Below are 26,388 nucleotides of genomic sequence, written 5' to 3'. Positions count from 1 at the left end.
TATGAGCGGATTTTATTTGTTGCTATTCTGTGCTTCTGGTGCACCAGGGTTTACACCAACGTAATAGAGTTGGCCAGGATGCTAGAAGGGATACCATTTACGAGCTTTCTCTATTAACTGCACAGCAGGGAATGTTCAGTCAACAGTGCAAAGGCTGAGCTGAAGCATTCCCTGCTGGTTACCTGCTTTCAGCAATAGGGGTCGCTGTTTGGTAGTACCCAATTGGTTAGCTGTCAGATTCTAGAGCTCCCTGTTGGTGGCTCTTAGGTAATTCACAAAATAGAGTCCATTCATAAAACACAGTAACATAAATCTCCATTGCTACATATTGGGTGTATATTTCAGCAGTTGAACGTACAAGTTTATGGCCATGCTGTAGTGTAGTGCTTATGCGACTGTAAATAAAAGGTGGCTGGACTCATTGTCTTGGGATTCGGGGGGGGGGGGAGTTTACAAAACTGATTTCCAATAAGTGCCCTCCCTTTATTTCCATAACAAGTCCTTGAGTCTGTACTCTGAATGGTAACACCAGGGACCTAGAAGATGCAGGGCTTGTCAGTCCAACCCCTGCACAGTCCCATCAGGGCTGACCTTAAGGCAATCGGGGCCCCGTGGGCCAAACTGGGGCCCCGTGGGCCACTCCTAAGGGGGCCCCTGCACCAGTGCAATCTAGATGGATTTTATTTATATCTATAAGATTTTGCAGACTTTGGCTGTGAACTGGGGCCCTACAAAAGAAAAAAAAATCAAGTTGTGCCCCACTGCTTCAAATTGGACCCCACTAGTTAGCCCTCAGTCTAATCGTTGCTGGGCCCGAGTTGTCCTGCCCTCACATGAAGTCTTGGGTTTGCAATTTTGGGAGAGGGGAGACTGCGGTATTGGGGAGCGGGCAGGCTGGTGAGGCCCCCTAGATTTAGAGGCCCTAGGCTTCAGCCTACTTAACCTATACATAAATCCGGCACTGGATTTGGCATAGTGAAGAGTATTCTCAGCCCTCTTGCTATTTCAACAGCTACATTCAAAGTAAGCTGCCTTTCCATTAAGGGTTTCCCTTGAAGTTTGGAAGGTTTCCAGAACAACTGGTCTTTAATTATTTCTTCATTTATGTTGCCAAAACACAAGTGGCACTCAATGCACATAATGCAGTTGCATATTGATCTAGTCTCTTGGTAACTGAACCCTGAAAGGGAATATGTACTGTTCAGCAATCACATTTATAGGGGAATTAAAGTGCTCATCCCGAAGTACTTCATATGGATTTGCATCCTGTGCCACAGCAGGAAGGGAGGATAGATTAATACAGTATAGACCTTCTGGGCCCAAGCAGTGAAGTAAAGTCTTCAGTTTGGCTTTTATCTGAATGGTAAGGAGATAACAGTAATTGCAAAAGTGGGCCTTGCACTGTTTTCAGGAATGTGGAGGTTCCCAAGGGTGGGCAGGAAGAAAAGTGGTGAAAGTATGTGATTTTGTTGGTGGAGTGGCAGGAGAAGCTGCAGCAAAATCAAGGAAATGCAAAGGCTCAAGAACTGAAATATGGAAGAAGCAGCAGCTGCTGCTGCTGCTGCTACAAAGAGCAGGAGATCCCTCTTGAGGCCTTGCACTGTCATGAACTGGGAGCAGCTGCAGAAAACGACTCAAGGGCTCAGACGTTTAAGCAGAAAATGCAGGTGGGAAGCTTAATAATAATAATAATAATAATAATAATTTTATTATTTATACCCCGCCCATCTGGCTGGGCTTCCCCAGCCACTCTGGGCGGCTCCCAGCAGAACACTAAAAACAGAATAAAACTTCAAACATTAAAAACTTCCCTAAACAGGGCTGCCTTCAGATGTCTGAAGCTTGTTTCGTGTGGGTTTTTAAAAGACCTATTCCCCCCCCCCCCCGCAAATTAACCTCTTTATCTAGGAAAAAGATATTCAAAAGATTCTTATGGAGATATTAATAACAAGTCACAAGTTATTCAAGTCACAATTTCAGTATATATATTTTCTCTGCCTCCTTCCTCTCCCTCCTCCTATTTTCCCCAACTACTGAGTCCTCCCCAGGACAATTTTATTAAACACAGACATATACTTAGTAGAAAACAGTCCTTATTGCACTATATTCCGGCCAGGGGCTGCCACCTTCAGTTTTTCAAAATATGCTTTTTACTTCTCTCAGCCTCAAGGTTCCACCAAACCTTGCTGATACATCCCTCTTGTTTCTCTGAAGTTTCCTTTTGGTCCCAATCCTGTCAGCTGTGTTTACTTTTACTGGGCCAATAATGTCAAAATAAAACGTGCCTTTGTTTCATTTCAGGACCTGTGAAACCACCAGATGAACTGATTCTTTTTCCTCACGCTTTTCCTGACCCATAACAAGGGGGGCATATCATCAGATTTGTATTGATTTAGGAGGAGCAGCTCCCCCTCCGTTCTGCTTGGCTATGCCCATGACGGGGCTTACCCGGACCCCCAATATTTTATTCATAGTATTGACACCCCTGGACACGTGTCCGCCGCGAGCTGGAAGATGCACCCCGCCCTGCCACGCGTCCTGCCTGGCGCCGCCCCGCAGGCCGCTGCGCGAAGTGCATCTGTCTGTGGAGCCATCCTGTTCCGGCACCGGGTTTGTAGCCCGATCCCGTGCACGGAGTTGGGCGGCACTTCACCTGCAAGGGGCCGGCCGTCCTGTCAGAGCAGGAAGACAAAGAGAATCAGCCTTAGCCCCCAGGTCAGGGCTGGCCGTCTGAACCAGCCTGCGTGGTGCGCAGGTGCGCTCGGGCAGCCCCTCCGCGCGGAAGCGGAGCACCCCGCCCTGCACGCCCGAGGTGCGCCTCCTGCAGGCCGGCTCACAAAAGGGGCGAGTCCCGAGGTCGGCTCCGCCCGCCTGCAGACGCGGAAGTGTCGGCCTCTGGGACAGCAGGAGCCGAAGTGGGACGCGGGAGTCATGGCGCCGGCGGGACTGAAGGCGATAGTGGGCGAGAGTGAGTGGGGACAGGCGGCGGGAGGAGGGCGCTCGCCCGACAGGGGGCACGACACGCGTGCCCCACACCCTGTGTGTATCCATATATATTTGCGTGCGCGCGCGTGTGAGAGAGCGCGCAGTTCTTGGCTTTCACGGGGTGGGTGGGGAGGATGAAAGGGTGTCGTTTCCTCCCTGTCACACAGCCTTTCGCGCAATCGCGGAGAGCGACTCTGCCCCGTCAAGATGGGGGATGCTGCTGGCCCCTCTCTTTCCCTCACCCCCCCCCCCCATATTTCATATTGTGTCTTCCGGGGGAGGGTCCCCACACGAGATCTCTGTGCTTTTTGGCGTAGTCACAGGTGCCTCGATGATAGCACCACGCCCTGGCGAGGGCAGGCCACCGACTCTCTTCTCTTAGAACGTGAGAATTGGGCTTTAAAACTCCTGTTGGTGTTTCCTGGGCAGTGCCGTCTGAAGTATTGGTATTCTTCCCCTGTGCACCATCAGTACACTAAAGCATGAGACTCATTAATCTCAGGGGGTCAAGGATTCGAGCACCACGTTGGCCAAAAATATTCCTGCATTGCAGGGGATTGGACTAGATGACCCTGGGAGATCCCTCCCAACTCTGGTTCTATCCATTTATTCTGAATTAAGTGATCAGGCATTGCTAATGTAATCTTTAACTGTGGTCACTGAACCCTCCTCTCTAAGAGATTCCTCCTTATCTTTTAAAGAGTTTCAGCACTAAACTGTTCTTAGGATGCACCCCCACCTCCGCCACCCTTACACAAGTTAAACATTATGTCTTATCATTTAAAAGCATTTCTTTCTGTCTGGTCTTTAGTGCCTATTCGGAATATGTAATCGTGCTCCATCTTGATGATGATGATCTTTTAAATATCTGAAAACTGCCAAAATGTGTCCTCTCTGCTCAGTTTATCTTTTTTCCTGTACTAAATATACTTGAGGTTTTTTGCCCTGGTATCCTTTGTTTTGCTTTCTCTTCACAGTTGTTTGTTAAATCTTTCACAATTTGGCAGCATCCTTCCCTGAATTGTAGCAACTTAAGAGTGGCACAGTTTACTCAGTCTGCTTGAAGTTATCAGTTTACTCTGTTTACATTGAGATGCTTGATGGTATAACAGAAACTGGGACACGTTGTAAAAACAACATCATCATAGATCGGACCCAAAGTTTCTGTCAACAGTAGGGATTGGCCAGGGTGCTTGTTATTCCTCATTTGTATGATAATTCCTCACAATTAAAAGTAGTTTGAACTGTCAAGGGTGGTTTTACTTCTAGGTTACAGTCCTACTATGCACAATTATCCTTGAGCTTATTCCTGAGTAAACATCCTAAGAGTGGACTATAAGTTTCTTGCTTTCTTGTTTGGCAGCAGGTTAAGACCAGATTTAATCAAGGCAGGTGATACAGAACCAGTTAGCTTGTAATGCTAATTTTATGTAAATATGCTGAAATAAGGTAAAGTAAACTATTGCCTCTATTAGTCAACTGTTGTGTGAGAGAAGATGAAAGATTGCTCTGATAACTCTTGTACTTTCTTTTGATGCTTGTTACACAAAGTGGCTGCATTTTATGGATGTTACCTCTGGGTACTAATCCCTACCTGCTTGCAGTGGCAAGGGGCAAAGGTGTGGAGAGGGCTGGAAAAGAGATAAGGTGGATCAGTTCCTGCATTGTTCAGTGAGACTTCTGAGATCTTAACATTCTGCACTTCTGATGGCTTGTATTGTTGTTTTTAAAGGAGTGTATGCAGGTGTTCAAAACACTTGTTTATAAGCTCTGAAGACACAGGTGGTTCAGTGGGAGGAATGAGGGGAGTGATAGCAGAGACAAATTATTTGAATTCTGGGCCCATCCCATCCCATTCTGCCTACTAGGGTGGAAAGGAAACAGGATCAAACCAAATAAATCCAAAGATAATGGTGTGGAACCAAAATATTACTATTTTATTTTTTTCTAGTAATTTATATACTGCTTCTTAAGCATTGCCCAATGAGGTTTTCTTAGTGGGGCACAGCAAGAGAGAGAATCAGGTAGACTTCCATTGTAGTGCTGCAAGCAACCAAATGCATAAAACTAATGACTTTATGGAAGAAAGCTTGTGCCTGCGAGCACCCCAAGATGGTGTTTAATTAAAGCATTGTATTAGTAATTGGCTAATCTTGAAACTGTTGCACACTCTAATACTTACAGGTGCTTTGACTGTCATCACTGGGTTATTCCATGCATGATGCAGCAAATGAGTGTTACTTCATAGAAATGTGACATGGAAAAGATAATCTGTGGGATGTTACTACTGTTTTAGAATCCCTGCCCTTCAAATTCTAGTTACAGGTAGTTAGCCGTGTTGGTCTGCCTTGGTCGAAACAAACAAACCAAATTCCTTCCAGTAGCACCTTAGAGACCAACTAAGTTTGTTATTGGTATGATCTTTCGTGTGCATGCACACTTCTTCAAATTCTGACAGCTTCCCCTGCTCCCTGTATGTAGCAACTAGGCCATTGAATTTCCAATGGATGAATGAAGACTGACTGAATTAAAACCCTCCCTTAAGGAAACATCAGGAGATTTCCTAATTCACCTACAAGTAGTAGTATGAAGCAATCTTAATTAGAAGTGTGTCTTACAAAATCCTATTGTTAGTGATAGTGCCATGAAAGATCCATAACTGTTGTTGCTATTAACAACTAGGGACCTGAGGTTAAGAAAGAGAATTTTGCTGGAAGCCACAAAATGAGTCCTTAGGAGAGATGGGGCTTTAACTGAACCTTCCCAGAGCAAATTCCAGTGCTTCAAGTGCAGTGTGAGCAAGGCATGTATTTAGGTTTGTTTTCATTCCTACAGGATATGTGAACAGACCTACCGTATTTTTTGATCTATAAGTCTCACTGTTTCTCTCCTAAAAAGTAAGGGGAAATGTGTGTGCGTCTTATGGAGCAAATGCAGGCTGCGCAGCTATCCCAGAAGCCAGGAACAGCAAGAGGGATCATTGCTTTCACCGCGCAGTGATCCCTCTTGCTGTTCTGGATTCTGGGATTCAGAATACTTTTTTTCTTATTTTCCTCCTCCAAAAAGTAGGTGCGTCTTATGGTCCGGTGCGTCTTATAGAGTGAAAAATACGGTAATACATTCATTCTGCGGAGGATGGAGGTGATAGGTTTCATTCTGACACTTATTAAATCTACTAAAGTCTAGCAACTATGATAAATACCAGAATCACAGTGCTCTGCACACTTGACATAAAAAACTGCTGAGAGCCAAACCTTGTGGATTTGCATACTGTATAGCCTTCATTCTTCATGGCTTATGTACAGTGATAACTACTGGAAGAAAAGGAACATTTCAAATTATTAAGACTTTCAATCAGTTGAAGAACTTTTGTTTGTATCATAGACATGAATTTTAAAATTACTTAATGTCACTACATGTTTAGAAATGCACGTCTTCCCTTTGCACTTTTTTGCTGTAGAAAGTGATGTGCATTTAATAAAACATACTTGTTGTTTGAAGTGTGAATTGGTTCTGAGTAAAGGGGAAGCCTTTACTGCTAAGAACAGTCGTTATCTAGACTGCTTACGCTTGCTCTTAAAGATAATAATTTTGTAAGTCTTGCTTCTTCCTTTGCTGAAATGTCAAGCTAATAACTGAGAATTTGCAGGTGGGCTCTTATTTTGAGACACTACTTCCATTTGCAAAAGAATAACAGGTATGTGATACGGAGTCCTCAGAATAGTTCTCTTTTTTTTTTTTTTTTTTTTTTAATAAATTTTTATTAGGGGTTTTTACAAAATAAAGTACAGAAATAAACAACCTTTCTTTTATCTCAACAAAGTTTCATAACTTCTTTGGACTTCCTCACATCTCCCGCTGCCATTTTCATCATCATAAATTTTTCCCAGCAATTTATCATCTAATTTGCAAATTTTATAACCACTCATTTAAATATAATCCTCTGTAAATTAGTTTCTCTTAATCTCACTTTACATCCCATTTCGATCCGATTTTGTGGTGGCCAATTATTTATGATCAAACATCCTACTTAACTTTCCGCCAAATCACAATATTTTTGTAAATAAATCTTAAATTTCCTCCAATCTTCTTCAACCCTCTCTTCTCCCAGGTCTCGAATTCTGCCAGTCATCTCGGCCAGTTGCATATAGTCCATCAGCTGCATCTGCCATTCTTCCAGAGTGGGTAGATCTTGAGTTTTCCACTTCTTGGCGATAAGTATCCTTGCTGCTGCTGTTGCGTACAAAAAGAATGTTCGGTCCTTCTTTGGCACCATCTGGCCGACAATGCCCAGGAGGAAGGCCTCTGGTTTCTTAAGGAAGGTATACTTAAATACCTTTTTCAGCTCATTATATATCATTTCCCAGAAGACCTTCACCCTGGGACAAGTCCACCAGAGGTGAAAGAATGTTCCTTCATTTTCCTTACATTTCCAGCATTTGTTGTCTGGCACATGGCATATTTTGGCTAGTTTAACTGGGGTCATGTACCACCTATAAATCATTTTCATTACATTTTCCTTCAGAGCATTACATGCCGTGAAGTTCATCCCCGTGGTCCACAACCTTTCCCAATCCTCAAACATAATATTATGCCCAATATCCTGTGCCCACTTTATCATGGCCGACTTAACCATTTCATCTTGTGTATTCCATTTCAACAGCAAGTTATACATTCTTGAAAGTACTTTAGTCTTAGGTTCTAACAATTCTGTTTCCAACTTCGATTTCTCCACCTGGAATCCTAACTTTTTATCCTTTTTAAAAATTTCTTGAATCTGAGCGTAATGTAACCAGTCTCGCACTTTATCTTTCATTTTTTCCAAACTCTGCAATTTCCAATTGTTACCCTCTTTCTCTATTATTTCCCAATATTTCGGCCATTTGGCCTCCATATTGGGTCTTTTTCGGGCCTTAGCCTCCAGAGGTGATAGCCATCTTGGAGTTTTATTTTCCAATAGGTCTTTGTATTTTGTCCAGACATTAAACACTGCTTTCCTGACAATATGGTTCTTAAAGGCCTTATTGATCTTAACTTTGTCATACCATAAGTATGCATGCCAGCCAAATGCATTGTTAAAACCTTCTAAATCTAACACATCAGTGTCCTCTAGAAGTAGCCAGTCTTTTAGCCAGCAGAAAGCTGCGGCTTCGTAGTACAACCTTAAGTCTGGCAGGGCAAAGCCCCCTCTTTCTTTCGCATCAGTTAATATCTTAAACTTAATTCTGGGCTTTTTGCCCTGCCAGACAAATTTAGAAATATCTCTCTGCCACTTCCTGAAGCACTCCGTCTTATCCACAATTTGCAATGTTTGAAATAAAAACAACATCTTAGGCAATACATTCATCTTAATAGCAGCAATTCGGCCTAACAAAGAAAGCTTCAATTTTGACCAACTGTCCAAGTCTCTCTTAATTTCAGACCAACATTTTTCATAATTATCCTTAAATAGACTCAGATTTTTTGCTGTTATGTTTACCCCTAGGTACTTTACTTTTTTAACCACAGTTAGTTCTGTTTCTCTCTGAAACCGTTCTGACTCTGCATCTGTCAAGTTTTTTCCCAACACCTTAGTTTTCTGTTTGTTTAGTTTAAAGCCCGCTACCCGACCAAAGTCCTGAATCAATTGTAACACTCTTTTTGTACTAGATTCTGGCTCTTGCAATGTCAAAACAAGGTCATCTGCAAAAGCTTTAAGTTTATATTGTTTCACTCCGATCTGAATCCCTTGCACCAACCGGTCCCCTCTAATCAAGTTCAAGAGCACCTCCAGGACAGAAATAAACAGCAAGGGGGAAATCGGGCAGCCTTGTCGTGTCCCTTTTTCAATCTTAAACTCTTCTGTAACCACATTGTTAACTATCAGTTTTGCCTTTTGTTCTGAGTAAATCGCGTCAATCCCATTTTCAAAACCCCGCCCCACTCCCATTTCTTTTAAATTCCCCTTCATAAATTTCCAAGAAATATTATCAAAGGCCTTCTCCGCGTCTATAAAAATTAGAACTGCTTTAGTGTTAATATTTGTTTGCAAGAGTTCCAAAATGTCAATAATGTTCCTTGTATTAGCAAATAAATGTCTTCCTGGGAGAAAGCCTGCCTGGTCTTTATGAATTATCTCATTTAAAACTCTTTTGAATCTTCCTGCCAAAACTTCCGGAGGCGGCGCGAACGGTAATGGCTGCCCTTTCCTAACCGGGAGCTGGAAAAGGGTCGTCCGCTACGGCGAAGCGGAGACCCATTCTGGAAAACCGCAGGCAGCGGAAGCCTGCGGTCTCGGGACCCGGCGGGCGCCAGGAGCTACCCCCGAAACGTTGAGGGAACCCCGTAAGGGGCTCCGGATCGCAGAGGGGGTAGCGGCGCTGTGGGTCTATGCGCATTCAGCGGAGCGAAGCCGCGTTGCCGTTGCCGGTGAGCGCCGACCTTTCTTCCTTCAACACAAGATTCCAAAACGTAACAACCCGTGAGTAATTGAGGACTTTACTAAATTTCGGGACTAAAATATTGAAAATAAGCTGAAAGCGGAGAGACGAGGAAAAGGAAGTCCGTCCTCCGCAGCCATTGATTTTTAAAGCAAAGAGCAGGAGGAGTGGAGGCATAGAGAGAACTTTTGACAGCTCAGATTGAGCACCCGCAGAAATTACTTTTCCTTTTAAAGACTGTAAGCAATTGATTTTTGGACTTTTATTAGGACTTATATATTCCTTTCTTTGTGGATTACAATTCTGTTTAAGAAGCCCAGGTGTCAGAACTGCCTGAGCAGTAGAACTGTCAGACTGCAAATTTGGATACATTCTATTTAAACTTGGAGACAGTCTGAGGGAGTTCAGAATGGTTACGTTCTTGCATTTTGGAACTCCAGTAAGCACAACTTGAAATATTGTGGCAAACCTAAAACCAACTCTGCTAAAACTACTTTTGTGAAGATCCCTAAGAATTGGTTTAGATTTTGTATGTGGAATGGACTCTTCTTCCTAGGACATTTTATGCTCCCCCTAGAGGATTGAGGACTTACAACAAAAACATTGTTTTACTTTCTATTTCCCGGCCCTCTGTTTGATTGCTACCATCTGGGCCGTAGCTTTCCCATGGGAATAACTCAGCTTGACCTTGACTGCTAGATATTTTTGGAATGAGTGGCGCAAAAAGAAAGGGATTAAGAACCAGACAAACAACTCTGACAACCGTAACTGCAGCCTCACAAGCACGCAGATCATCTGTGCCCACTTTGCCCTCGGAGGAAAAAGTTACCTCCCTGTCACAGGCAGGGGAGGAAGAAACTGAGGATTTACAACTAGAAGAGATGGCCTCAGGAGGATCTGGTTCTGTATTAGAGAGAATTCTTGAGAAATTGGAGTCTTTGGAGAGGAAAGTTGACCAACAAACTGCGAAAATTGACCTTAATACAGAAACTTTAAACAAATTATCTGGGCAAGTTGCACAGAATGCACAAGCAATCGGACAACTGAAGGAGGCTGCAGGTGAAAATCAGAAACTGGCCGAAGAGACCAGCCAAAGAGTGGGAGAGTTGGAAAAAGAAGTAAGGCCGCTCAGTAAGCAGGTCGGAGAACATCAGACCTATCTCTCTATGTTGGAACTTCGGAACAGGGAGATTAATTTAAGGATAAGATCGATACCAGAAGTGGAAGAAGGTAATCTAGCTGAGTTTCTGACCAAAGAATTCTCCAAGTTCTGGGGTTTAGAGGAGGAAGATTTTAAAATTGTGTCAGCCTTCAGACTTGGAAGACTTACAAAGAGAGAAAGGCCCAGAGACTGTTTGATTACGTTGAGATCAAAGGAGGAAAGGGACAAGATTTTGGGCCTGCACTACGGAAGCTCTTTGAACATTTCGGACAAAAGAATTGAGATTTTTAAGGACATTCCTAAACAGCTGTTGGATCTTAGATCTGAATATTTGGACTTAGTAAAACTGCTGAGAAGCAACTCAATCATCTTTAGGTGGGACTTTCCCCAAGGACTATCTTTTACCTTTAGAGGGAAGAAGATCAAAATTAGAACTTTGGAAGATAGGGATAAGTTTTTGACTGCCTACGGTGAGGACCTTCATAAAGGACTTGAACTACCCTCAGGGTCTGAACCACCACAGGTGCCTGTACCTCAGAACCCTGAAGACTCACAGAACAAAATACCATCCCAAGGAAACTAAACAGATCTATCCAGGATGTCTCTGCAACTTTTAAGTTGGAATATAAATGGCTGCAACAGCCCGGAAAAAAGGAAGAAAATCTTTCACTTATTAAAAAAGGAGCAACTAGACATTACTTGTTTACAAGAAACACATGTGACTAGGCTCCACAGAAAAATATTGGTAAATAAAAGGATAGGCCAAGAATTTATATCTTCGGATTTAGTTAAGAAGAGAGGAGTGGTGATATATGCAAAGGAGAGCCTCTCACCAAAATTTCTATTTAAAGATGAACATGGAAGAATTTTGGCAATTGAAATACAGCACCAAGGAGAGAAAATTTTGATATTAGGAATCTACGCTCCAAATGAAGGGAAATCAGAATTCTACAAGAAGTTGCATGAGATTATGCTGGATTATCTGGACTATGATAACATCATTATGATGGGAGATATGAATGGGATCGTTTCTACAAACATGGATAGGTCACAAAGCCAAAAGGTTACTAAAGAAGGCAGACTACCAAAGACCTTTTTTGAAATGACAGACAACATGGACTGGATTGATATATGGAGGACAAAGAACCCCTTAGGGAAAGAAGGAACATTTTTCTCTGAAGCCCAACTGACTTGGACAAGAATTGACCAAATATGGATTTCTAGAGGTCTGGCTCCTAAGGTGAAGAAAGTGGAAATCTGCCCAAAGACCTGCTCCGATCATAACGCGTTGAAAATGGACATGACATTATTACCAACCGGCTCCTTTAGATGGAAGATGAATGACAACTTGTTTAGAGATCAGGAGATTATCAAGAAGGCCCAAAAAACAATAAAGGACTATTTTGAGATAAATTTGAACACTGCTGTGGAAAAAAGAACAATCTGGGACGCAAGCAAAGCTGTGATGAGAGGGTTCTTGATACAACAGAACGCCATAAAGAAAAGACTACAAAATGAGAAAAAGGACAAGATTTTGGGGAAAATTAAAGAGTTAGAGAAGAAACTAAGAGTAAACCCGAAGTCACAGCCGATTTTGAGAGAAATTAAACTTCATCAGGCACAATATTCCAAACTGATAAATCAGGAAATAGAATGGAAGATTAAATCAATGAAACAAAAAACATTTGAATCGGCTAATAAATGTGGGAAACTGCTGGCTTGGCAGTTGAAGAAGAGACAAAAGCTGAACATAGTAACAAATTTGGAAATAGAAGGAAGGAATATTCAGAACCCGGTGGAAATTAGAAAATGTTTCCAGAAATATTTCAAGAAATTATACACTCAAGGGCCACAAAAGGAGGAAGAGATTGCAAAATTTTTGGAGAAAAATGGACTTAAAAAACTATCACAAGAAAATAGATCACTCCTGAATAGTAAAATAACACGACTAGAGATAGAACAGGCCATTCAGAATATGAAGTTGGGCAAGTCTCCAGGGCCAGATGGCTTGACCTCCAAGTACTATAAGACATTAAGTGACTATTTGATTCAACCACTGCTGGAGGTCAGCAATGAAATTATGGAGGGAAAGAAGGCGCCTGAATCGTGGAAGGAAGCTTTCATCACATTGATACCAAAATCAGAAACTGAAAAGACACAACTTAAGAACTACCGCCCCATTTCCCTTTTAAATGTGGATTACAAAATATTTGCTGACGTTTTGGCAGGAAGATTCAGAATAGTTCTCATCTGCTTGCTTCTGGTGAGAGTTTGGTGCAATAACTACTAAATCAAGTTTCATTCTCTCTCAAAGGATTTGATGATAGCTTTTAGTCTCCAGTAGCTAAAGAACGAGAACTGTTGTTCTTCCGCTCCATACAACCACAGTATAAGTAGCTGAGTAGTAACAGAATATGGAGCTTACTGACTGCTGAGTTCAACAGCATAACCATGTGGCATTGTTTAACTCTGTTAGTTTGAGCAGTTCTTCCGTAGATTTTGATTAATTTTTTTAAGTTTGCAGTATTACAAATTCCAAAAGAGTGGCTGATTCTAGAACTTCTCCAATAAACATAGACTTAACATCTGGAAGAGGAGTGAGATCAGACCTAATAAGCTGGTATTAGCTCAGTTGGTAGAGCATGAGACTCTTAATCCCAGGGTTGTGGGTTCAAGCCCCACCTTGGGCAAAAAATTCCTGCATTGCAGGGGGTTGGACTAAATGACCCATGTGGTCCCTTCCAACTTCACAATTATCTGATATATGATTCTGTGACCTTTGTGTGTTCTACTGTGAAGGTCTGAAAGGCCATTCTGTGCATCTAGAGCAGTGATTCCAAAACTTTGGGCCACTGCCTCCTTGGTTCCATAAACTGATTCCAAGTGCCCCCTACCCTACCAAATTAAAAGCATTATTCAGAATAGCAGTTTGCACAACACACTAAGGAAGATAATAACACAATAAAATTCAAAAAGTAACAATTCATTGCATATTTATTAAAAATCCAGTTTGAGCTATTTAGTTTAATTAATTTAGCAGAATTCATGAATTTCCTTTTCAAAGTCTGATAGTCATTTAACAAGAGTCTTAAGAGGTACCACATATAGTAACTACTTCACTGTTCAGTAACTCATCAGTGCAATGGATGGGCTTGATGAAGTGATACCAGTTTCCAAATGTGTGGTTTAAAGTCACTTAACACGAGTCTGTGCTTAGTAATCTGGAGTTGATTCCTTTGCTTGGTGACAAGTTATATGGCCACACTAAAACCATGTTCCACCAAATATAATGTTGCAAATACAAAAGTGAGTTTCTTAACTACTGTTCATAGTGCAAAATCCTTCAGTAACCAAAACTCTTTGTACAATTTCTTAAACTTTGACTTCAGCTTAGTCATTTCGTAGCTTGGTTAGTTCTTCCTCCATTACCCCAACTTCCATTTTCCCCAGAAAATGGATTTATCACCCAATCTGGAATTACCACCAAAAGAACATCCCCAAATCACTCAAACATATATGCAGTATATCCAGGCGGTAAAATAACATTGCAGATCATCATTTCTTATCCCACCTTTCTCTTCTAGCTCAGACATATATGGAAATTGGTGTCACTCGAGACAGCCTATATTGTGCTTGAATAGAGTTAACAAGAAATATTGACTCTGCATTTGTATCTGTTTCTCTTTGCCTTGCAAATAACAACTCTTGAGCCAAACTTTCATCTTTTATAAAGCGCAAATAAGCGAGAAGCAAAGATTCATTGCCTGGCGGAATTAACTCATCCAGGAATAATGTGAATTCTGTTGTCCTCAGTAAGCTGCACAATGTCTCTTCAACATTCTCAGCCATTTCATCTATGCGTCTTTGCACTGAATTGTTGCTGTGAAGAATAATCTTAATTATATGGTGTGGTGACTTATGCAAAACAGTACTCAGAACCTCACTAACTGCTGGTAGGAGGAGTTCTTCACCAGCAGTATTTGGCTTTCCAGACTTAGCAATCAACAATACATTGTGAGGAAGGTGTTTTGCCCCTCGGGGAGTGGTGCCCACACACTTTGGGAACCATCAGTCCAAAATGTGCTCTTCATGTGACTGGAAACCCTGGGGCAATCCATTTCAGTTTGTTTAATCTGCTGCAGCCTTCTAGAAATTAACCAGATTGTCACGGTATGAGGTTCTTATAGGTAGAAGCAGTCCACTGTCTCCAGATTTATGGACAGTGTTAGAATCTCAGCTATATAAGCTAATCACCAAATGGCACCTTAAACCTAGGTTGTGGTTGCCAAACCAGAATGTCTAGGTGTCTTTTTTCCAATGAGATTTTAAAAATTATTTTATTCATATTATTTCTGTACCACTTTATATTTTAAAGGGGGAAAAAATCTCAAAGTGGTTTAAAACATCAAATAAAACAATCCAGAATACAACAAATTCAAGCTTCAAGGGAAATTCTTCAGATCCTTCTCTAAGTGACATTATGCTTTCCCCATATTTATTTACCTTCTTACTTTATATAGCTGCCCCATAGCAGAAGTACTCAAGGAAGCCAGTGTGGTGTAGTGGTTCAAGTGTCAGGCTAGAACTTGAGAGATCAGAGTTCAAAGTCCCGCTCAGTCATGAAGCTCACCAGGTGACATGGGGCCAGTCACAACCTCTTAACCTATCTCACAGGGTCATTGCAAGGATTAACTGAGGAGGCGAGTGAACCATGTTTTCCTTGGGGGGAAAGGTGGGATATAAATGCAATAAATAAGCTCTTCTGCTAACCTGCTTAGGAAAGCTGGAGAGGCCAGCCAGTTGGAGATGTCAGTCGCCAGCCTGGCATCCAGAAATCTCTACATGGTCACAATTGGACCTGCATCAGTCGCAAAACATGCCTAGTGCCTGGCTAATTTCTAACACTGTTCATGAAATGAGGCGGTAGGCTTGAGTTGGAAGTACAGTGGTACCTTGTGTTACATACGCTTCAGGTTACATATGCTTCAGGTTACACACTCCGCTAACCCAGAAATAGTGCTTCAGGTAAATAACTTTTCTGCAGGATAAGAACAGAAATCGGGCTCCGGCGGCGCAACAGCAGCAAAAAGCCCCATTAGCTAAAGTGGTGCTTCAGGTTAAGAACGGACCTCCGGAACGAATTAAGTACTTAACCCGAGGTACCACTGTACAGTGATGTACACAGGCCTCTTCTTCAATCCTCAATCTGTATGTTGACTCCAACCATAGTAAACCAGTTCATGTTGTTGACTCCAACCATAGTAAACCTGTTCATATTAAAGCCTTTGTGGAATTTGTGCCCTTCTCATTGTGTTGCAGTCTACCTGAAAGGGACATTAAGGTCACCTGTGTGTGTTTTCTCCCCTTTGCTTGCCCAGAGCAACTCCACTCTAGCTTAACTCTGCATGAGTGTTCTGTTCAAATCCTTCAGAAACAGGACAGTATAGAGGCAGCTCCAAGAAGAATTGAGCAGCAAAAATAGATCAGGTCCTGGTGACCACAGCAGGAAAGGGTCTGATTCACTTAAGAGGCTCTTATTTTAATTTGTGATGCAGCCATTTAATAGATTCAAATAGGTCACCTAATGTACTAATGGCTTCAGCCCTATTTCTAGCCATTTCCCGCTGTGATTCTCAGAAATGTGGTTTGTTTTGTTCCCACTTCACCATTTTATTTATCTGTCCTCTTTTAAAGAAAATTGGTTAAAATAGCATGCATGCGTGTGTGGTGTGTGTGTGGGAATGGGCTGCTGCTCATCTCTGCTCCTGCCCAATCTGATTCCTACTCAACCCCCTGTTTCCGCTACTCCCAGGTAGCTGGGACTAGTAGTGGGCATAAAGTCATGCTTGCAGTCTCCCTAGAGTTGCATGCATCTCACTGTAACAAGCCACTGTATTATCTGCATGCTGAACGCTATCGCTGGCACCTGCAGGCAGTTCTTGTCTACAGGCAACCATCTAAGTTGTTTTTTTTTTTTTAAATGAGATTTGAAAATAGTAACTGCAGAAGGAGCAGTAGCTAAAAAGCAGTATTAGTGTTGGTCGGACTTGTCTGTATAGCGAATGAGAACCTGTGAACTTCCCAACTTCCACCAATGGTCACAAATTATGGCAGTTACAGTCCAGCAATATCCAGTTCCCCATCTCTGAGGTAGAAAAACAAATAGCAGTAGCTGGTTGATCCCATTAGCGTTTATTAAATGAAGATGGTATTTGACTCTCATGCTGCTGTTATAGCACTTAACAGGCTAACTTGATTCTTCAGCTACGGTTGTTTTAGTTCTTGAAGTTCCAGTGATGTGTGAAGATTGTTGTTAGGGAAATACCTCGTTATCTAGTTTTGGATTTGTGTTGTCGAGCTGTTGTTTTATTCCAGACCACAAAAGGGAAGGGTGGAACATAATTGCCAATGTTTTCCAAGTTTTCCACCCAAGCCAAGGGTTTGCTTGGAATTTGTTGGTTTACCCTCCAATGTGATGGAAGATTAGGGGTTGTTACTTGCAATTATTCTTTCCAGATTCATCTAACATACAGACTTGTTCAGAGAAGGGTGGCTGTGAATTGAAAGTTTTTTTTAAAAAATTAATTTGTGACCAAAAGCTCTGGAAAGTACTGTGACTTGCCTTTTAATGGTATGACATGGGCCAAAGTGGAGATGTACTGGACAATCTCACATACTGGCTTCAACATAGATCCACACTAGGCAACCATGGACAGCTTGGGTTGTGAAGCAGGCTTGTTTCAACAAATTGGCACCAGAGAAGGGAATGCATGAGACTGAGACTCATAGCAGCTTGTTCCTATGATTGATTGATTGATTCTCTGCCGCTTTCCGTTCAAGTCCATCCCACAGTGGCTCATAAAAAATAAGTATCAGCAGCAGCAATAAATTTAATAATAGAACACAGAACAAAACATCTCATCTCAATGAGATGAGACCATTATAAGCTGATTCTACAAAGTCATATAATTAAGAATTAACAATAAAACGATTATAAGCATAGCTTACATTATATGCAAATGCAGGCATGGGCAGTTTATATATTTAGACTAATGAAGAAGGGTCTTTCTTCATTCAGCTGGTAACATTCAAAGTCCAGACTCAGCTAGAAGGTGCATTATAGTTATGCATTGTAAATGAAGATAATTGGGCCTCATGGAGCAGGCTGCCATCATGCTTTTTTTAAAATGTAAAGGAGGAGTTCCAGTCCTGTGTTTGGTGCAATGCAGTCAAACTGGGATCCCCATTAAATGATCCAAGATAGTACCAAGGAAGGTTGGAGGTCTCTAAACAGAAGTCATGGAATGAATTACTTGTGAAGGGAGACTGGAGGAAGTAATCCTCATCTCTTAGCTGGGAGCTGAAGCCTTGAATGGCTTTCTTGTTGTTTGGGACTGTTGCTGGAACTGAAACTAGGCATCTAAAATTCCAGAGGAACAAAATAAGCAGTACCAAAGAAGAGAGAGAAATGAGGCTGGGGGAGAAAAATATCCCTCAAGAGGTGCAAGGAGAACAGTTTGTTACATTTCAGATATGAAACTCTTGTTCAAGGGCAACGTATTTATATATTACACACTGGTGCTTATGAACACACTTAAATGCTCTTCTAGCATGTAGATTCTTTTACCCCACAGACTAGGGTCAAACCTTTTGTTCCATCATTAATGTCTGAATGTGTCTGGGATGAATATTGCAAGGCTGGCGAAGGGTGGCTGCAATCTAGAGCTTATAATTTTGGGGTACTTAAAAGTAATAGAACGGTGATCAAGACTGAGTATAGCCTGTTCCTTTATCAGTTGTTCCAAGAAATGCTGAAGCTTGGATAAATCATAAAAATTAAGCCAGTTTTTTCCTCCCTCCACAAAAAAATGGTGTGTGTATGTGTAATTTGTTCTTTTGCATGCATAATTTAGCACCTCGTCCTTTCTGTAAGAAACATAGTGTGCCAAACTTATTGCTATTCCTCCCTAGAATATCAGTTAAGAGATGGCAACAGTCCCAAGGCCACCCTGTACATTATAAGTGGGCATTATAGGCCTGGAACTCCCCAGACCAAAATCAGTTTTCTTCCTGCCACCATTCATTGGCTTTCTGGTGCTAGATCTGGGAAGAGGTGCAGGAAGAACAGAAGACAAGGAAAGCTGCTCCACTGGCTGCTGTAATCGCCTATCTCTCCTTGGGCTTCTCATATTTTTAACATGCATGCATTCTTTCACGCCTACTTTCCCAGAACTCCAAACTGGTTTTGTTTTTGTTATTCTAGCAGTTCTGCTGAATTGTACAGTGCAATGCTGAAGGCTACAATGCAGCAGGAGCCACATTAACAAATGCCTTGTACACCTTTTAGTTGACAACACACATTGTTGACAGCCTGCTAGTTTTCTGAATCCTCTCTCATGGAGTGTGAAAGCCACCATCATGTGTAAATTTACTGAGAAGGCATCATTTCACCAGGCTTTCCGTTTCTCCTGCCACAAATGGAAAGTCTTCTGAACACTACTAAGAAATGAAAGAACTTTCTTTGGGTTTCTGTTGCTGCCCTACATTGGTGCCTGTGTAGAGGCTTGCTTGCTTGATAATTTATTTTTTATTTGAACTTTTTAGTCACTTGTTACACTCTAGGCAGGGGGATTATGGGTTCAGAATCTTATTACTCTCTCAGTGAAATATGCATGTAAATAAGCACTTATTTTGGATAAGTAACAGGTGCCTGTTTTAGTTGAGTCAAGAATGGAAAATTCTAGTTGAGCTGCTGAGTATCTGTACCGGGGGGTGGGGGGGTCTGTTCTGCTGAGTTCCTGTGCTCAGTGTGGAAGCCAGGCCTGATTCCCCCTTGCCCACCTCAAAACTAGTTAAGTACATAACTGGTTGAGTACAAAATGGCCTCTTTTTCTAACTGGAAAAGTGTGAAGATTTAAATGCAGTTGGCTTCTTTCAGTGGTAATTGGCAAGAGAACTGTTTCAGCAAGATGTTCGCAAGTGGGTAACTGGGAACGCTTTTTTGAGCAGAACCCTTCTTAAGGACAAAAGCAAATGAGACTGAGAAATATGAGAGCTTATTAAGTGCTGGATTAACTTGCCAGCAGAGCGACAAATAATTACTCTAGTTTTCACAAGTCTTACAGGAGAGCTCCATGGGAGCAGGCCTGTCTCAGGCAGAGCTAGGAGAAAAGGTGCTTTTATGATTATCAGAAGGAAGATAAGCACCAATTTAAGCCTCTCTCCTGGAAAAATCTTTGAGGTAGATGTTTCCCATTTGATCTATTTTTATATTCCCCTTGGAGTGCACAATACAGTTCTTGAGTCATATTGATTAAGTTATTACACATTTTATCTGGATTTTTGCTTTTTTGCTGTGTTGATGTTTAAATATAGGTTTGTGACCCCCACCCCTTTTAAACTTTTTTTTGGGGGGGTCCTTATGTTTATAAATGCCAAAGATGTATACAAATTGGACTTGTCCAAAAACAGAAGTAAAAGCAGGAAGTGTGATATTCTGACTAAATCCAGTGACTTCACCATGAAGGCATATTTAGGCCATTTTGCATAGTGCCTGTACTTGATTCTGATATTGCAGAATAAATCTGAAGCTTAGTTTGCGCACCAAGTAGGCATGTGAAATGATTTTATACTGATTCACTCCCCTCAGGGCCGGCAGCTCACCAGACTTGCTGCCCATGTAGCCTGGTAATTATTACCTAACGGTGGGCAGGCTAGGAGGAGGTGGAGAGAGAAATTTTTGTACTTGTAAAACAGCTTCAAGGCCACAGACATCCAGTGACTTGAGGCTGGGTGCATTAGCAGCAACAAACTGGCCTTTATATGTCAAGGCTAAACCATGAATTTTAGAAGTGATCTTCCCTCACCAGTTTTCCTAGTAGAGCAACCTGCTCGCTCTCCCAACTGGTGGTGAATGAAGGTTTCTTGAACTGAGATGCTTGTCTGGCCTCTTTATAGTATTGGTTACTAGATGTTTATAGCAAGAGCTGTTACTGCGTGTCAAGGCTGGCACTGTTGTAAGAGGGTTATTTTTCCTGACATGAGGAAAGCAAGTGTTTGTAAGATGCAGCAAGCAGGCCAGACTGGCCTGTTCCTTTGTGATGATTCACTGTGAGACAAAATTTATTTTACTGGTCTCATTCATACACCTTGAAGAGAAGAGAACTGGTGATCAAGGAAGTTTTCTTACATTTCTGTCTGGGGTAGTTTCTCTGTTTTTCTTAATTGGGAATGTTTATGTATGCACCTTGGATATCCTGATACAGTGTTCAAGGTTTACCAGGGTGTTGCCCTGTGTCTGCAAATGTTTGTTATCTTGGGTTAAGGACTGTACTGAGTGTTTGTACTTGCAAGCTGATTTGTGGGGTCAACTTGCTCCTTTGTTGCTTGGCAACAAATGCTCTCTCTTGCTTTATATGCTTTTTGTAGTTTTTGATTATATCAGCTACTAAAAGGCTCAGAGAAAGAGCATTCTTTCCCAAAGACATGTTTAACAGATCAGTCCCCAACCTTTCTTGAAAACATCCAAGGAAAGAGAATATGCTACATAAGTGGCTGCATTTTGAATTTTCACTATAGTATCAATTTGCTCCCCTTTAGCTGAAAAAAGGCTTCTTTCATATGCTCCGTGATATTATTCACACTGCAAGACTCTGGACAGTCTCCTCATGTCACATTCTGGAAATTCTATTCAATTGTGATTTAAAAGTAGAAGTTGGAGAAATGAGGCCTTCTCAGACTTTCTGAAATTTTGCCCCATTCCCATAATTGAAGCTAGATGTGATACACAAAGTCTTTCATTTCCTCCCCTACCCACAGTTGTCATCCCTGTCCTCTAGTTGGGATGCAAATAGCTGTGCTATATTAATAGTTTCAGATCTTTGGCACCAAATGTTGTGGACATCTGCAATTACAAGGTGTTTCCTGGTAGATTACGCAGGGTTAGTGGGTGATCCTCTGGCAGTGCTCTCTGCCAAAGCTGTTAGTGCATTATGAACTTCTGCATCATCAGTCCACCATGCGTGTGCAATGACGCTGGTGTGATGGCACTGGCGCCTCTCATGTGCCAGGCAATCCTTACAGCACAATCCTATGCATGTGCGCTTGGAACTGTTCAGTTGAGTTCAGTGGGGCTCACTCCCAGATACTGTATTTTTCGCTCCATAAGATGCATCTGACCATAAGACGCACCTAGTTTTTAGAGGAGGAAAACATGAAAAAAAATATTCTGAATTGAATGTGGTACTAAACTATTTAAAGCAGCAAAGCGGGCTGCTCCTGTCCGCTTTGCTGCTTTAAAGTGAGCCACGGATGAGGGAAAGAAGGGGAGCCGCCTGCTTTGCTGGAGGGACGGACAGAAGCCATGGCTCCCCTTCCTTCCCTCCTCTGTGGCTCACTTTAAAGCAGCAAAGCGGACAGGAGCCGCTTACACGTTCCTCCTCTGTGCAGCATTCGCTTCATAAGATGCACAGTCATTTCCCCTTACTTTTTAGGAGGAAAAAAGTGCGTCTTATGGAGCGAAAAATACGGTAAGTGTGCGCAGTTTGTAGCCTAAGCCTCTTTTCGTATCTCTGTCTTATGCTAGCACTTTCTCACACTGGGAGTAGACCCAGGCTGCCTCTTGCCTTTTATTTCAGTCTACATACAGGTGCTTCTTGTTTCCCAGACATGGTTAATAATAATAATAATAATAATAATAATAATAATAATAATAATAATTTATTTATTTATACCCCGCCCATCTGGCGAGGCTTCTCCAGCCACTCTGGGCGGCTTCCAAAAAAATATATTAAAATACTGTAATGCATCATGCTTTTCAAAGATGCTATGTGAATTTTGCATTTTCAAAAGTTTGATTGGTCTTCATGGCTAAAAGACATAAAAGAAACAAATGTGTTTCATTTAGAGGAACTTGGTTGCTGTGTGGATTCAAGGCTTCTTTTCTACTGCGGTGGAAGGTTGGAAGACTGCCCAAACCTCCTTTCCCTGAGAAGGCCACTTTCTGTCACCACATTTCAAGGTCGGGTCTCTATGGAGAGGGATCTCTTTGTTCACACTTTTTCTTTACTTCTGAATGGCAGTCCATGATTATGTCAGTGACACCTGCTGAGCTGATTTTGAGTTGCTTGCACTCCCCATCTCCAGTTTGGGCATGAAGACAGTTCCTTGACTTCCATAGCTACCTTTACTGTTATTTAACATTTTGGATCAGGACAAGAATATGTCATATGGAATAGAACAGATTTGCAATGATATCCACTAGTGGAGAGTAGAAATTGCCTGTGGAAGGCTAGGTAAATCAATTTTCGTATTACACATGCACACATCCCATAGGGCCATATGTCTCTCTTGTCTTCCTTCTAACAAGAGAGAGTCAGGGGTGGGGAATGTCTGGCTCTTCAGCTGTTATTGGACTCCAGCTCCTGTCACCCCTGACCATTTTCCACATTGGCTGGGACAGATGGGAATTGAGATCCAATAGTATCTGGAAAGCCATAATTTTCTACTGTCTGCCTGTAAAAGTCAGTGTGGTTCTTAGTTTCTGACTTGGTTCTGTTAAACGAATACACTCTGATTGATTAGATTCCCATTGGCTTAACAATTGGCTTCTGGTGTCTGCTTCCCAGAACTTTGTTCCATGTCATTGTTGCCTGTTGAGATACTGTGCCACCTGAAAAAGCATTTGTTTTTCAACAGACAAGGAACAGTTACTTATTTTGGGATGATTTTGGAACTTTCAGACTAGTTATAAACATACTTACCAGAGAGTAAGTTCCAATGGGTGGTATACAGTTACAGATAGGTAGCCGTGTTGGTCTGCCATAGTCAAAACAAAACAAAATCCTTCCAGCAGCACCTTAAAGACCAACTAAGTTAGTTCTTGGTATGAGCTTTCGCGTGCATGCTCAATGTATACACTGTGGTATACAGTGTTAGTCCTACTTGGAGCATACCCAGTTAAATGACTGGACATGGCTAACTTAGATCCTTGAATTTCAGTAGGTCTCTCCTGAGTAGAACTTAGTTTCTTCCAAATTCTATTGGTTTTATCCAACTTCCTTCTGAGTAAGCATGTTTAGGATTGCATTGTGTATGCAATAACTGACTGAGCAGATAAAAATGTAGCTCTACACTTCTAGTCCAGCAATGATCACTTTCAGATGATTATAAGTCACTCTGGAGACATTCCATTCCAGTATAACAATTCTGGTTTTGCAATATCTGAAAATGTCCTTGGAGAAAGCAACTGTGCGTCTCAGCTTCCCTGATTAGCTATGTGGACTGTGTCCATGCCATTATTGCTATGTTGCTATGTTATGTTCTATGAAAACTGTTTGTTGTAGTAAGTTAGCTAGTGCCTTTGGTGGGGATGGCATTATTTATTACATATTTTTCCATTGTGGAACTCAAAAGCTGTGCACATGAGGTTCTGAAGAGGTCTCCCATCCAGCCACTGACCAGACCCAGACCTGCATCAGGTGCCCTTAGACCATGCCTTGGGACATGTCTAGAATAGGTGATATCTAAAACTGATCATACAGGAATGGGAGCATTTCCAGTATGCCTTTCATACTCCAAAAGGTCCAGTTTGACTAGTTCTCTGTTCTGTTCTGCTTATCATGTTGCCTGATGCAATAAGCACTGCAATGCTAGCTGCCAGGTGTGGGTATGATAGCAGCCTTCCCTTCTTTCTCATAAAGCAGGTGTGGAATGGAAACTGCCAAGTAGCAGAGCTGAGCTAATTGAGATTGGAGTTGAGGCTAAACTTGGTTAATAGAAGAATAGAGAAGCTCTTTAATTATAGCAGCATGATTGACACAAACAGTTTTCCATTGCCCCACGTCGTTCAAACAAGGACTTAACTGTGGCTTAGAAACAAGCTACAAATTGCATGTAGCTGTCTCTCTGACTGCTTTTCTTGATGCATCTTTGAGATGAGCCTATAGTTGGAGGTTAAGGATGAGAACTGGTCATTTTTCTACTCCAAGCCCCCTCCTACATCTGTTCCCTCTCTCCTCTTCCCAGCCATAAGGTTGCAAGTATGTGTTTACCCGTGTTTTGAACCCTGAGGAAAGGAAACGGATGAGGAGTGAATTTCAGAGGGGGAAGTGGCCAGTGGGGAAAGGGTTAAGCACCCCACCCACTGCTTCTTCGTTTGGAATGCCTCCCTCCCTGCTTTACCAGAAACATTTTGTGTGCAACGGGCAGTTTGTCTCTTGCATAGAAGATAGTTTGAAAGAGGATTGCTCATGGGAATTTCTCTGACATGTCCAATTAGTATCACAAGGGCTTGCTATGATTTTGGTTGTATCTTGCGTTATCTGTTCAAGAATAGTAAGAGACATATGTGACGTAGTTAAAAATAAAGAGCAAGGGTGAAGGGCGGATTAGTTTTGGGGAGTCACCTTCTTTGCTTTTCCATCCTGCATCTCATCCATGCTACCTTACAGTACGGTCCTGAAGTCGAGAGGGCCAATCTGTTGCCAGAAAGTCCCGTGTTGAGGGCACTTCTTAATATATAGGATGCCCGGGGTTGGGTGTCATGGAACTCATCTTACAAAAGGAGAGTGCCATGTTTTGGGGTTCACGTTTGGAGCGGGGGCATACTTTGCAGACCATGGGGGAAGACAGCGGAATCTGAAGCAGGTCCTGTGAGCTCATATAGTGTCAAAAAGCCCAGAAGAGTTTTAGCTTCTTGTCAGGGAAGAAGCATCAGTCATGAAATGAAATGAAATTATTTTTTTACAAGCCTGAAACGCACTTAAAGGATTGTATTTCTCAGCAGACATTCTAATCAGTAGCAAATACCAAAGTAGTTGATTAAATGACAATTCCTGTAGCGTATTATTAGATGCACAATATAGATGAGATGAATAAACAGTAGATAATTGTATCCAAAGTCAAATTACCTAGCCGCAAGGTCGACATAGGAAGTTGATCCTAATATGCATTTGCTTGTGTTAAATTTCGGCACTCCCCACACACCCCCTCCATTACCAGATGCTCCCCAGCCCCAACTGTTCACTGGCCTAGTCTTCTCACCCAATGCTGATAGGAATTGTCCAAAGTGATTTGCTTTTTTACACTGTCTCTCTAGTCTAGCCTCTTGGCTGCCATGAGCCTCTTGTCTTCATAACACCAAGATTGTGATTCACAAGCACATAGTCCACTGACATGGAGCATGAAACAGACCACCCACAGTTTATCCAAATAATGAAGTCTCTCCAGCCGTGTATGCCTTCTGTGCTGTTCATTTTCAGCTCTTGCCCGCTGCCCACCTTCGCCCCTCCTGAAGTGTTATGGCATTGTCCTGCTCAGAACATGAAGCTCATAGCCAGCATTCTAAAACAGTCTGCCATACCCACCGCCACTCTGATTCAGCAATAAAACACAGGGGGAAGCACTGGGACACACACAAACACCACACTCAGACATAGACCTGTGAAGCCCAGACCTGTACAGTGGTACCTCTGGTTGTGAACGTGCCCCGTGCTTGTTCACAGCATGAAAAGAGCGCAACCTGCAGCGGCGCGTCTGCACATGCACGGGTTGCGATTCGCTGCTTCTGCGCATGCACGTGATGTCATTTTTCACGTCTGTGCATGCGTGAGCGGCAATACCCGGAAGTAACCCTTTCCGGTACTTCCAGGTCGCCGCGGGACATAACCTGAAAGAACGTAACATGAAGCATGACTGTACCTAGAAACTCAGCACAAAAAGAAGTGTGGATGAGCCCTGACAGACTTGCTGTTATGATTCTGTTCATCTTAAAGATACAGCCTGGAGTGTGTGCGCAAAGGAGAGATGCAGAATAGGAGAGAT

At 42.2% G+C, this 26,388-nt stretch overlaps 1 protein-coding gene across 3 annotated transcripts in view; it reads left to right on the top strand.

The window, feature by feature from the left end:
- Positions 1-2,597: 2,597 nt before the first annotated feature.
- Positions 2,598-26,388, top strand: part of STXBP2 (syntaxin binding protein 2) — a 43,167-nt gene continuing 19,376 nt past the window's right edge. Inside the window, exons 1-2 of one of the 3 annotated variants that reach the window (XM_083726031.1) lie at positions 2,885-2,968; positions 5,170-5,310. Coding sequence is in view for 2 of the 3 variants with exons in the window: in XM_083726030.1 (XP_083582156.1) it covers positions 3,193-3,370 (178 nt within the window). In the remaining variant the exon portion in view is untranslated. Of the gene's footprint in view, positions 2,969-3,177; positions 3,371-5,169; positions 5,311-26,388 lie in introns of those variants that run through there. The other 2 variants (XM_083726029.1, XM_083726030.1) reach the window with 2 other exon arrangements.

Source organism: Podarcis gaigeae (genome assembly GCF_964106915.1).
Source record: "Podarcis gaigeae genome assembly, chromosome: 2".
In the NCBI taxonomy this organism is placed as follows: Eukaryota; Metazoa; Chordata; class Lepidosauria; order Squamata; family Lacertidae; genus Podarcis; species Podarcis gaigeae.
This window is presented reverse-complemented; position numbering and strand designations above follow the sequence as displayed.